The 14,165-nt window shown below is 41.1% G+C and overlaps 1 protein-coding gene across 3 annotated transcripts in view; it reads left to right on the top strand.

Annotated features, from left to right (window-relative positions):
- The window catches only part of polr1a (RNA polymerase I subunit A), a 60,506-nt gene extending 52,198 nt beyond the window's left edge, over nucleotides 1-8,308 (top strand). For 2 of the 3 annotated variants that reach the window (XM_077022728.1, XM_077022730.1), the window contains 12 exons: nucleotides 841-1,055; nucleotides 1,346-1,513; nucleotides 1,697-1,832; nucleotides 1,981-2,141; nucleotides 2,346-2,475; nucleotides 2,550-2,657; nucleotides 4,420-4,674; nucleotides 5,121-5,321; nucleotides 7,081-7,198; nucleotides 7,282-7,446; nucleotides 7,537-7,650; nucleotides 7,763-8,308. In XM_077022728.1, coding sequence (XP_076878843.1) covers nucleotides 841-1,055; nucleotides 1,346-1,513; nucleotides 1,697-1,832; nucleotides 1,981-2,141; nucleotides 2,346-2,475; nucleotides 2,550-2,657; nucleotides 4,420-4,674; nucleotides 5,121-5,321; nucleotides 7,081-7,198; nucleotides 7,282-7,446; nucleotides 7,537-7,637 — 1,758 coding nt within the window. In that variant the 3' untranslated portion in view covers nucleotides 7,638-7,650; nucleotides 7,763-8,308. Of the gene's footprint in view, nucleotides 1-840; nucleotides 1,056-1,345; nucleotides 1,514-1,696; nucleotides 1,833-1,980; nucleotides 2,142-2,345; nucleotides 2,476-2,549; nucleotides 2,658-4,419; nucleotides 4,675-5,120; nucleotides 5,322-7,080; nucleotides 7,199-7,281; nucleotides 7,447-7,536; nucleotides 7,651-7,762 lie in introns of those variants that run through there. The other variant, XM_077022729.1, reaches the window with a different exon arrangement.
- Nucleotides 8,309-14,165: the final 5,857 nt, after the last annotated feature.

Genomic DNA, 14,165 nt, shown 5'->3' with positions numbered 1-14,165 from the left:
CCTTCTTCCACATGTTTGCTGTGTCCTCAACATGGCTTCTGGCAAACTGCAAACGGGACTTCTTATGGTTTTCTTTTAACAATGGCTTTCTCCTTGCCACTCTTACATAAAGACCACATTTGTGTAGTGCACGACTAATTGTCCTGTGGACAGTTTCCCCCACCTGAGCTGTGGCTCTCTGCATTTCATCCAGAGTCACCATGGGCCTCTTGACTGCCTCTCTGATCAGTGATCTCCTTGTTCGGCCTGTAAGTTTAGGTGGACGGCCATGTCTTGGCAGGTTTACTGTGGTGCCATACTCTTTCCATTTCCGGATGATGGATTGAACAGTGCTCCGTGAGATGTTCAAAGCTTGGGAAATCTTTTTATAACCTAAGCCTGCTTTAAACTTCACCAAAACCATATTCCTAACCTGTCTGGTGTGTTCTTTGGACTTCATGATGCTGTTTGCTCCCCAATATTCTCTTAACCAACATCTGAGGCCGTCACGGAGCAGCTGTATTTGTACTGAGATTAGATTACACACAGGTGGACCCTTTTGAGTCATTAGCAGTCATCAGGCAACTTCTGAATGCAATTGGTTGCACTCAGGGAAAATGGGGCTGAATACTTTTGCACGTCGCACTTATTAGTTTTTTATTTGTAAAAAATGTTTTGATTCATGTATAATTTTCCTTCCACTTCACAATTGTATACCACTTTGTGTTGGTCTTTCACATTAAATTCCAGTGAAATATATTTATGTTTGTGGTTGTAATGTGACAAAATATGGAAAAGTTCAAGGGGTATGAATACTTTTGCAACCCACTGTATATGATCGATGTTTTACGTTTGATACAGCTAATGGATAAATGGAGAATTATGGATGACTCCAGCCATGCAAAGTATATGAAGAAGACCTCCCGCTGCCCAGATCCCTGTCTATCTGTTTTCCGTCCTGACATCTGTTTTGGTTCAGTGTCTGAGACATTTGATTCTGTCATTGACTCCTACCTAAGTCAGTTCAACATCAAACAGGAATTTGACACATCACCTGAGACACTCAACTGTGAAAAGTAAGAATCTGAGCTTTTCGTCACAAGTCATTTTTTTGTTTCTTGAACTTAATTTCTTAGTATGGTTCAAGTCTTTGGCCATCTGGACTCGCTTTAATCTGGACTGACTGCAAGATTGCTTTTGAAGATTTTGGCACTTGGCCTAGTCATCTTTAGCAAAAAGATGTATATTAGCACACAGGCATATTTTTTAAAGTTTCTTCTGTTTTGTACAGTTTTCTGTTTTTGGCCAATACTGAACAGAGATATCATTCATTGTGTGGGGCATGATGTGCTTTGTGTTGTTGCAGATTAAAATATCTCTTGCAGCTGAAGTGGCAGAGAGCATTGTGTGAGCCAGGAGAGGCAGTGGGGTTGCTTGCTGCTCAGAGTATTGGGGAACCCTCCACCCAAATGACACTTAACACCTTCCACTTTGCTGGCAGAGGAGAGATGAATGTCACACTTGGTATTCCAAGGTCAGAGGTCACCTCCTTTGCCCATTGGATTTAACAATAAGGAATACTATTTTTTTTCTAATCTCAAAAAATATATTAATTAAATGTTCTTTTACGTACATTTTGTAAGGTAATATAGCTGTAATGTTTATGAAATTGATATTTAGAAATAAGTTTTATATTTATCCTTTTTTCTTATTGCAGGTTGCGTGAAATTCTCATGATTGCAAGCTCCAACATCAAAACCCCCATGATGAGTGTTCCTGTTTTATCCAGCAAGAAAGCCTTGAAGCAGGTGAAAACTCTGCGGAAGCAGCTCACACGTGTTTTTCTGGCAGAGGTACATATCTTCTCATCTTTCTAAGGCTCAAGTAGTTAACTTTGTACAATGCTTTGCTTCTTCCAAACGTCTTTGATTCATCAGCAACATTACTCTTGTGTGTGGTGATTGATGAAGTCTTAGGCTAGTGGTGTGATTATTTCTCCAGGTGTTGCATAAGGTTGACGTGGTAGAAACACTTCGCATGGAGGGTAAAAGGAGCCAGAAGAGAAGGATCTTCAGAATCACATTCCACTTCCTTCCCCCTGAACGCTACCAGCAGGACAAGCTTCTGTCACCCCAGCAAATTCTCAGTTTTATGGAAAACAAGTGCGCTTATTTTTCTGTTTAATGCCCTTATTGTCTCAGTTTTGATATTAAATGTAGGGGGATATCACTAATGGAGGTCCTGTGATATTGGGTATACATCTCTGATTTGCTATTGCTGGGTCAGTGGTACTTCATATATGTTCCTCTTGACACAATGGCCTGCTTGATCACATCTTTATTTCATTCACCCCACCCCACGCACAGATTTTTCTGTTTATTGCTTGAAGCCATTAAGAAGCTAAGTGCCAAGCTGGCTTCTATAAACACTGTGGACACACGCAAGGCTTTAGGCAAGGACACTGATATGGACTCAGGGAACTCTTCAACCAGAGCAGTAGGTGTCAAAATCTCTTCTTCTGCTGGCATGATGGGTATAGCAGGTTCAGCTTGGCAGCTTGTTGTTGGCAGGTTGATGACGACCAGCACACAGAGGATGATAGACTGGTGGAAGATGAGGCAGATGAAGGGGATGCGGACGCCTCTGATGCCAAGAGAAGAGAAAAGCAAGAAGAAGAGGTAAAGAGGAGGTGGTGTCACTCCTCACTACATTCTGATTGTATTGGAGTATTTACAGTCAGCTTCTTGTAGCCTGGTCTCAGACAAAAATGCTTTTTAGAGCAACCATAAACCGAAGTCGTCACTGAGTAGACACAGAGAATAGTGTTACGACCCCACAATGTCATGGATCTAGGTTTGGGGTGTGGGGCAGTAGCATGCCATATGTTACGACCCCACGATGTCATGGGTCTAGGTTTGGGGTGTGGGGCAACATGCCGGTTGTGGACAAGATGTAATAAAAGAAAAACGCAGAAACCAGTCGGATGCGTTAAAAGAACTCTTTACTGCCGAGTGGTAATGAGGAAAAGAGCCTTTACGCAGCAAACACTGAACACACTGAACAGACACGTACGTACAACCACACACGATTAACCATAAATCAACCAACCAAGGAAAGGAGCAGTAGACGGCACCAAAGAAAAGAAACAAACAAAAACACACTACACTACGGTAACAAAGCAAAACTTACCCCTTTCAGAATAGAAAATATACCTACTGCTCTAACTAATCTCAAACAAAAGTACACAAACGGTGCCCGCCTCTATACTGGTGTTTCTATCCACACACATACATACACAACCATAAAGGCAGTAAAGCTCGTGTCGCCTCCCAGCGACTTCCAGCAATCCCGTCAGGCAGATTATGAAGCCGAAGATCCGCCCCCTCATCCAAATCGCGGTCTCTGATTGGCCGACAGAATCCACCCGTGATGAGGCAATCCACCTATTGAAAACAACCTCCCCAAAATCCACAGTACACGTCACAATAGTCAAAGTCAAATTTATTTATATAGCCCTTTTCACAACACATGTTGTCACAAAGCAGCTTTACAATCGTATGGGTCCAGATCCCTAATGAGCAAGACAACGGTGACAGTGGGCAAGGAAAAACTCCCTATGGTGGTGGGGATTAGTAAGAAACCTCGGGAGGACCAAGACTCAAAAGGGAACCCATCCTCCATTGGGCGGCCTGTTAGCACAAGTCCGTGGTGCGCAGAGTGGTTCTACAGTTTTAGTTAAGGTTCATGTTCCCCGGCTAAGTAGTCACAGTCCCTTCGGTGGAGATGGTGAGCCTCAGGTAGGAGCTAACATCAGCACGTCCTCTTGTGGCAATGGCATATCCAACCCTGGCATCAGTACATCCACCGGCAAGCCAGATCATCTCCTAGGTGCTTGTATCCAATCGTCTTGGGTAGAAGCATGCAAAAAGATAGACAATACAGACTGAGTGGACATCAATTTAAACCACCGTTGATTTAAATGTACATAGCTCACGTGCCTGTGATCAGCATGTGGCTCCGGCAGGCTAATCTATAGCAGCATAACTAAAGGGAGGGATTCAGAGGTGACCACAGTCATGAGGGTCACTGAGACATTGCTTTTCAGTCAAGTTATTGTCACAACTAGAGTGATGCCATGACACAGCTGGATGACAGCATCAACATCTCAGATTACCAGAAATCTCAACATCTGTGGGCCCCCGAGCCCCACACCTTCACAAGTAGAATATTAACTGAAGGTTTGATGAAATAGGTGAGTCTTAAGTCTAGATTTAAAGATTGAAACTGTGTCAGAATCTCAGATTGGAGCTGGAAGGCTATTCTATAATTGAGGGGCTATGAGAATAAGCATAGTTAAGATGTGGACCTGCAGGGTAGGATATAAAAATTACATTGTCAAATGGATGCATTAAAGCAGTGAAAACCACTGCTCTGTTGCAGGTTGACTATGATAGTGAGGAAGGTGAGGAGAGTTGGGATGAAGAGCAGGAGAAAACAGCAGAGGAGTCAGGATCTGAAGGACCATTTGAGGAAAAACCATGCAGTGTTCCACTGTCTACGCCGTCCAGCTTGTCCAGCAGCCAGGACCTTGAGTCTGGGGCTACAAAGGATTCAGCAAGAGTCAACAGAGTGCTGCAGCTTAGCTCCAGCATCGAAGACTACAAATATGACCATGAAAATGGCCTGTCATGTGAGGTATGCTCCAACTTTACTGTAAAATTGCCCAAAAATATGGATCTGCACTCTCTTGAATAATCAGTATTTTTCAATTGGTGGTGCTTCTTTACTTCGACAGAGCAGATGTGTTAAAGTTAATGAAGGTTAGTTAGTCTCAGTCTTCTTTTAGGCTATATGGCCAAAGGTATGTGGACACATTGCCTTCCCAGCTGTACAAGTTTGATAAAACCATTTCAAAAGCATGCACATTAATATGGTCTTGTACACCCATTCCCAGGTGTGACATGTGCTTAATTTTATACATATGTTGATAATGGGTGTGTGAAACACCCAAACACAGTAATTAGAGTGGGTGTGTGAAACACAGTAATTAGAGTGGGTGTGTGAAACACAGTAATTAGAGTGGGTGTCCACATACTTTGGTCATGCAACATGTGTACTGTATTTCTTTTTGTCTCTTCCAGATCACCCTGGTTCTTCCAGTTAGCAAAGTGCATTTTGACCTTACATCGCTGGTGGTGGCACAGGCCCAGAACGCAGTGGTCATGGAAACTAAGGGTATCACACGCTGCTTACTCAATGAGGTGTCCAACAAGCATGGCACCAAGGAGATGGTGCTGAATACAGAGGGCATCAACATGCAAGTGCTGTTCAAACAGGGAAATGTGAGTCTACCATGCCAGTTAACTTTGTTTACAAGCAATTGTATTGTCTGGAGTAAATAGTGTTAATGCCTAGTATTGGTACTTACAGTATTAAAATTGTTAATATTCCTATAGGTCCTATAGCATTGTGTGTGACTACTCGTAGTATTTCCACACAGTTGAAGTTGCAGAACTCATTAATTGAACTGTCCAGACTACAGCCTACTCTGGAGCTGCCCACCGCTCTGGGGCACGTTTAATATGGCACGGTATAAGAACTGAAATGAAAACTCCCAGGCTCTAATGTCTGTTGTGAATAGCAAAAATTAGGCTAGAAAAAAAGAAAATGAATGATGGATGAAGCTGTTTGAAGACTTATTTTTATATTTATTATAACTTAATTTTATCTTAATCAATCAACCAAATTTTATTTATATAGCGCTTTTTACAACAGTTGTTGTCACAAAGCAGCTTTACAAGTGCCGAGTCCTAGCCCCCAGTGAGCAAGCCAAGGGCGACAGTGGCAAGGAAAAACTCCCTAAGAGCATGAGGAAGAAACCTTGAGAAGAACCAAGACTCAGGGGGGGAACCCATCCTCCTCTGGCCTATGCCCGTCACCATGACAACAATTTAAAAAGAGAGAAACAAAGAAAATATCTGAGGGATAAATAAAGTCCTTCTTGGTGTATGTTTGAGTTCTTTATGTAATTCCTGTTCAGTCCTAAACATCTTGACGGTTAGTCAAGCAGAAGAGAATTCAGGGCGGTGAGAGGGTCCAGTGTAGTGGGCTTATCCTTCATCCACACTTGTTTGTCAGGGCAGTGGGTTGATCCTCTCTCATATCTGGTTAGGCAGGAGGTGGCCGGCCCAGGATGGATCTCTGGAAAGGCTCGTCTTTCCTCATCTCAGTGTTCCTTGTGTAGGCGGGCAGCCATGTGGAGAAGATAAAACAGGGAAAATTAGCTCTGTATAAGAACATATACAGGACAGATGAGATTATAAACAGCAACTCCGGCATTAAATTAAATTATTACAGCCTAGCTGAAAAGGCAGAATCAGAAGGTAACACAGACTTGGGAGCATTATGTGACATTGGCATCCATCCACTGCACTGTCAACAAACTTGAGTGACCACGAGCAGTGACAGGACGACAGCACCAGCGCCCCAGTCTACCATAAAACCCTTCGTCTATGAACCCCTGGATCTGTACCTTTATCTAAGGGGGGATATTAATTATCAAACGTTAAACCAAATAGGTGGGTTTTCAACCTAGACTGAGAGATTGAGACTGATTTCAGAGTCCCGGATGCATTCTGGAAGGTTAGTCCAAAGCTGGGGGCCCTTATAAGAAAAGGCTCTTCCCCCTGCTGTTACCTTATTAATTGTTGGAACTAATAAGAGGCCAGCACCCTGTGATCTTGGTGGACGTGGGGGTTCATAATAGGAAATAAGTTCCTGGAGGTATTCAGGAGCAAACCCGTGCAGTGCTTTATAAGTTAATAATAGAATTTTAAAATCAATACGGCATTTAACTGTGAGCCAATGCAGGGCTGATAGGACTGGTCTGATATGATCCAGTTTTCTAGTTCTAGTCAGAACTCTGGTTGCGGCATTTTGAACTATTTAAGGTTTATTTAGATTCTTATTTGAACATCCTGACAGTAGTGAGTTACAGTAGTCTAATCTGGAGCTAACAAAGGCGTGCACCAATTTTTCTACATCATGCTGTGATAATGCATTTCTTAACTTGGCAATGTTTTATCTATTTTTCCCCTCCAGATTCTAGACCTAAATCGGTTGTATTCAAATGAGGTCCATGCCATGGCCTGCACGTATGGTATTGAAGTGGCCTTAAGGGTTATTGAAAAAGAGATTAAAGATGTGTTTGCTGTTTACGGTAAGCAGGAAATCACAGAGCACTTTATCACATGCACTAGTTCCATTGCTCACTACTCTTTTCTGCTCCTTGAATGTATCCAGGTATCGAGGTGGACCCAAGGCATCTCTCTCTAGTGGCTGACTACATGTGCTTTGAAGGGGTCTACAAACCTCTTAATCGGTATGGTATTGAGTCGAACAGTTCACCGTTACAACAGATGACCTTTGAGACCAGCTACAAGTTTTTGAAACAAGCTGCCATGATGGGTATGAATACCTAAATGTCATATTACACACACACACACACACACAAACACTTACATTCATACGCACTGTGTGTTGTCTTTTACATTCTAGGCTCTTTTGATACATTGAGCTCACCCTCAGCTTGCTTAGTTGTGGGCAAAGTTGTGAAAGGGGGAACTGGGCTTTTTGATTTGAAGCAACCTTTACAGTAACGGACAATTTAAGGTAATTATACAGTGCCCTGCTTTGGATGGAAGAGCAAATCACAGTATTCAAATCTGGCCAAAACATGAATAAATCTGTATTAAGTCTAATTTTTTGTTGTCTACTTTATCAGGTACACTTTAAGCATGTTCACACTTGGTGGTATTAGGCTGCGGAGTCATGGTTTCTTTAGTCAAGAAGAACACAACCACCCCACCCCCAATGGGAACCCGAAATGAAACAACACGAATATGATTTGTTGTGGTTTGTATTGTGATCCATTGTGAAAAGGCAACCCCAGTTCATTTTGCGTTTTTATTTATGGCTTTGGTTTTGCACTATGGGTCAGTATCTATTATAATATTCCTTTGTCCCCAGCATACCATAATTATTTAAAACATTGTAACAATTTTTTTTTCTTTTAGAAATGATAATAATAATAATATACATGAATGTTAGCCTTCACTTTAAAAATCTGTAAACCATACAATTTTCTTAGCTGTAGATCATTTTTGTCTGAGGTGCTGCCTGGTTGAATGACTCTTTTGTGATTATAATTATTTGTGCATTTTTTGAACAATTTTTTGTGTATTTTTCCATGTTTTAATGAAATTTGTTCATTTGTTCATTTTGATATTTCATACTTTGAGGTCACATTTAATACATCTGTTGTGATGAAGTAATGAGTCCCTAATCCAGTTACTTCTTTGAAACAAAATAAGGTTCAATAAGGCCTTCAAGTGTGCAACTGCATGACAACCATGTACTCATAAAATGCTAATGATATAAATTTGCTTTTGCATTGTAAATATACAAAGGCTTTCTTGGTTGTCTTAAGTTATTAATATTTTTTATCCCCTGTGCAACATGAGTCAAAAACATTGATACATTTCACTCAAACCCTGGTCCATATTGACATGATATAATTATACATAGTATAATCATGTCATAATGCAAATCTCCTGTTCTACCACATCCCAAAGGTGCACTATTGAGATTGGTCACTGTGGAGGTCATTCGAGTACACTGAACTCATTGTCATTTTCAAAACCCAGTCTTTATGTGCTTTTTGACATGACATGTTATCCTGCTGGAAGTAGCCATCAGAAGATGAGTACAATGTGGTCATAAAGAGATGGACATTGTTACGATCCAGCCTAGGCTACCAGCTCGTAACAGGAAAAAGACGGATATATATACAGTTGTGCTCAAAAGTTTACATACCCCGGCAGAATTTTTGCTTTCTTGGCCTTTTCTCAGAGAATATTAATGATAACACACAAACCTTTTTTCCACTCATGGTTAGTAGTTGGGTGAAGCCATTTATTGTCCAACCACTGTTTTTTCTCTTTTTTAATTATAATGACAACCAAACACATCCAAATGACCCTGATCAAAAGTTTACATACCCTGGTGATTTTGGCCTGATAACATGCACAGAAGGTGACACAAATGGGTTTGAATGGCTACTAAAGGTAATATCCTCACCTGTGACCTGTTTGCTTGTAATCAGTGTGTGTGCATAAAAGCTGAGTGAGTTTCTGGGATCCAGACAGACTCTTGCATCTTTCATCCAGCCACTGACGTTTCTGGATTGTGAGTCATGGGGAAAGCAAAAGAATTGTCAATGGATCTACGGGAAAAGGTAGCTGAACTGTATAAAATAGGAAAGGGATACAAAAAGATATCCAAGGAATTGATAATGCCAGTCAGCAGTGTTCAAACTGTGATAAACAAATGGAAAATCAGGGGCTCTGTAAAAACCAAACCACGGTCAGGTAGACCAACAAAAATTTCAGCCACAACTGCCAGGAAAATTGTTCGGGATGCAAAGAAAAACCCACAAATAACATCCGCTGAAATCCAGGACTCTCTGAAAACTAGCGGTGTGGCTGTTTCAAGATGCACAGTAAGGAGGCACCTGAAGAAAAATGGTCTGCATGGTCGAGTGGCCAGAAGAAAGCCATTACTGCGCAAATTCCACAAAGTGTCTCGTCTACAATACGCCAAACAACACAGAGACAAGCCCCAAAAGTTCTGGAACAATGTAATTTGGAGTGATGAGACCAAAATTGAACTTTTTGGCCACAACCATAAACATTACATTTGGAGAGGTGTCAACAAGGCTTATGATGAAAGGAACACCATTCCTACTGTAAAGTATGGAGGTGGATTGCTGATGTTATGGGGATATGTGAGCTACAAAGGCACAGGAAACTTGGTCAAAGTTCAAGGAAAGATGAATGCAGCACGTTATCAGCAAATACTGGAAGCAAATTTGCATTCATCAGCCCGGAAGCTGCGCATGGGACGCACTTGGACGTTCTAACATGACAACGATCCAAAACACAAGGCCAAGTCGACGTGTCATTGGCTACAGCAGAACAAAGTGAAGGTTCTGGAGTGGCCATCTCAGTCTCCTGACCTCAACATCATTGAGTCACTCTGGGGAGATCTCAAGCATGCAGTTCATGCAAGACAGCCCAGGAATTTACAGGAACTGGAGGCTTTTTGCCAAGAAGAATGGGCAGCGTTGCCATCTGAGAAAATAAAGAGCCTCATCCACAACTACCACAAAAGACTTCAAGCTGTCATTGATGTTAGAGGGGGCAATACACGGTATTAAGAACTGGGGTATGTAAACTTTTGATCAGGGTCATTTGGATGTGTTTGGTTGTCATTATAATTTAAAAACCGAAAACACAGTGGTTGGACAATAAATGGCTTCACCCAACCACTAACCATGAGTGGAAAAAAGGTTTGTGTGTTATCATTAATATTCTCTGAGAAAAGGCCAAGAAAGCAAAAATTCTGCCAGGGTATGTAAACTTTTGAGCACAACTGTATGTGTATATATATATATATATATATATATATATATATATATATATATATATACACACACACACAAAGTAAATAAATAGTTTATTCGTGGCGGGACAATACAGACTTCGGGAGTTGATATAGCCAAAGAAAATTAACAACTTCGAAACACAAACAGAATGACTAACTTCCTATTTATCAGAAAAAAGAAAAAAAATATACAATAACCTACCCTAACTCCCTAGCAGTAAACAGGACAAAAATGAACAAAAATAGCCTCAACTCCCAACCACTGGTCTGCAAAATAATGAGATGTGCTATAAACAAGGGGCTATGTACAATAGGCGACCAGACTGATAAAACCGTAATCGTAGTCAAAGGAGTAGCGTAAGGTCAGAACTGGTACAGAATCCAAAATACATACAACAAACACTAATAAACGAACACCTTGCTTCCTTCCTGCCTGCCTCGTCTTCATTCCGAGGCTGGTTTAAATGGGGTGATGACAGCAGAGACAGCCAACGGGATCATCAGAAGGAAGTGGTTGCCTGGGGAAACACAACTACACACGCACAACATGTGGCGCTCGCACATAGCGCGCCTTATGACATCCCTAGTGAACGATTCATAATCCTACATCGACCTAAGGGTCGTAACAACATGGTCAGCAATAACAATCAGGTAGGCTGTGCCGTTGACACTATGCTCAATTGGTACTAGGGATGCACTGATTCCGATATTAATATCTGTATCGGTCCCGATATTGGAAAAAATTCTAGATCGGGTATCAGTGACAATGTGACCGATCCATAAAAGCAGATCTATTCAGTCTAATTCTATGCTTGTAACGCTCTTCGGAGTTAGTTCAACCTTAAATATCCACTCTGTCCCGGATAGAAGTGAACTTGGACAGTTAACAGGCGAGTGAAACACGAAGCACACAGAGGAGAGGTGAATCACTGACTCGTACTCGTGCTGGTGGTATTCCACTTAGTCCATTTATTTGCTGGTTGACCAAAATAGACCTGGGCTCCAGCACTACTTGACTGTTCATACATGTACTGGTGAGTTATCCAAAACTCATTGAATGCAATACTTACAGAAATAAAATAAAGATAAAATAAGGAGCAGTGGTCTGAGTTGGTCTACGGCAGAAAGCTAAAAAAACAAACAATATTCCATACGCGCACTCAACTCGCTCCCTTAAAGAGACAGTACACATATTTCTGGCCGTTACATGCTTTATGCTGCGTGATGTCTGCGCTAGCAAACTAGCCGCATAGGTATTGCGGTTTCTCTTATTTCATCTCCTTATTTATTTTTAATTATATTTAGAAGTCTTGAACCATTTCAAAGGTTTCTTGCAGTTAATTTTTTTCATGTTTGACCAAAGTTGTGAACCTATTGTTTTTGTAAGTTTCAGGTTCTTTGGTATTATTTATTTTACATTCAATGTTATATTCATAGTTACACTGACTGAACAATTGCAAGTTGTGTTGTTTTTACATGTTTTTATGTGTGTTTAAGTGTGCTATACTGGTGCAGTTTTCAATAAACTTGCAATTCAGTATGTTTGTGTAAAAAAAAAAAAGTTTTAAGTCGATTCAGCACTGTTTTACTCTCAGATCGCTATCGGATCGGTATCGGCCGATACTAAGCCTCAGATATCTGAATCGGTATCGGAAGTGAAAAACATGAATCGGTGCATCCCTAATTGGTACTAATGGGGCCAAAGTGTGCCAAGAAAATATCACCCACACCAATGCACTACCACCAGCAGCCTGGACTGTTAATACAATGCTGGATGGATTCTGTTGACAGCAAATTCAACCATCTGAATTTCGCAGCAGAAAGCGAGACTGATGAGACCAGGCAACATTTTTCCAATCTTCTATTGCCCAGTTTTGGTGAGCTTGTGCAAATTGTAGCCTCAGTTTCCTGTTCTTAGCTGACAGGAGTGGCACCCAATGTGGTCTTCTGCTGCTGTAGCCCATATGCCTCAAGGTTCAATGTGTGTTCAGAAATGCTCTTCTGCATGCCTCGCTTATAACAACATTATTTGAGTTACTGTTGCTGATCTATCAGCTCGAACCAGTCTGACCTCTGGCATCAACAAGGCATCTGTGCCCACAGAACTGCTGCTCACTGGATATTTTCTCTATTTTAAACAATTCTCTGTAAACCCTAGAGATGGACCCTAATGAGCAGTTGGACAGGTGTACCTAATAAAGTGACTGGTGAGTACTTTTTCTGTAGAACACAATTGAGAGAAGAACAACTGAAGAACAACCATTCCAGTTCGTTGTGGCGCCAAAACCTACAGCAGGTTATGGGCGCTACACCACTGGAGGTCTAAATGGTGCTCAGATAACAAAGTGGGTTATATAGATAATTGGACATGTTTTGAGGGCAGGCCTGGCCTTTTGAAGCGAGACGGCATTCACCCCTCTTGAGAGGGGGCTGCTGTCATTTCCCGTAACATATCTGCTAGGATTAATAGTGGTAGTGTAGGAATAGTTAATGGGGATTGACAAACCACAGCCGAGGCCAGGCAGCAGACACACAGGCTAAACTGACTGTCTGCGAGCTGCAAAGAGACGTCACCTAGGTCACATCGGATTGAAACTGTGTCTGTTCCTCGAGTACCAAAAAATTATTCTCACAAAATGAGTAAACAAACATTTATCAATGTTAAATTCAATTACGCTCCCTCTGAGAATAATTTAAGTCTGAAACTAGGACTGCTAAATATTAGATCCCTGTCATTTAAAGCATTGCTTGTTAATGAAATGATTACCGATCATAATCTATGCATGCTTTGCTTGACGGAAACCTGGACCCGGTCAGACGACTATATGGCCCTAAACGAAGCTTCTCCTTCTGGCTATAAATATTTTCATAACCCCCGTCCTAATGGTCGAGGCGGTGGTATCGCCACAATATATAACTCCAATATAGGCATTTCTCAAAAATCCGGCTTCATGTTTAATTCTTTTGAACATCTAGTCCTCACTGTTTCAAATTTATCAACCAACAAAGCTTTGCAATCGTTTATATTAATCACTATTTACCGCCCCCTGGTTTATACCCTGGTTCATAGTTTTTGGACTTCCTCTCTCATGTAGTGATATCAGCCGATAAGGTGATTATAGTTGGTGATTTTAACATCCATTTTCAGAATCTATGTGACTCTTTTAGCATAAAATTTCAATCAATTCTTAATTAAATGGGTATCACTCAGAATGTGGTGGGTCCTACGCATAATTGTAGTCATACTTTGGACTTGGTCTTATCGTTTGGTATTAACATATCCAATTTAGCAGTACTTCCTCAGAGCAAGACCATTTCCAACCACAGCCTCATAACGTACGAGTTGCGTTTGAACAACGGTATTCAGAGCCGGCCCTGACCAATGTGGTGCCCTAGGCGAGATTTCCGTTGGTGCCCCCTGCATCATCAATCATTGGGTTGATTGTGTCACTATTAAAGAAACAAATAAAAAGCAAATGACTTAAATATTACCATATAACAAGCAATAAATATAAAGGTGTTGCACAAAAAATATTTTTAAACTATTGTGACAACATATGTTGTGAAAAGCGCTATACAAATATATTTGATTTGATTTTACATAACGATTCTAATTCGATAATATGATTGGTTGATAAAACTGCCAATCTATAATAAAAGCTCTCAAGCGTAAAAGGCAAGCG

Source organism: Brachyhypopomus gauderio, chromosome 11 (genome assembly GCF_052324685.1).
Source record: "Brachyhypopomus gauderio isolate BG-103 chromosome 11, BGAUD_0.2, whole genome shotgun sequence".
NCBI classification, from domain to species: Eukaryota; Metazoa; Chordata; class Actinopteri; order Gymnotiformes; family Hypopomidae; genus Brachyhypopomus; species Brachyhypopomus gauderio.
This window is presented reverse-complemented; position numbering and strand designations above follow the sequence as displayed.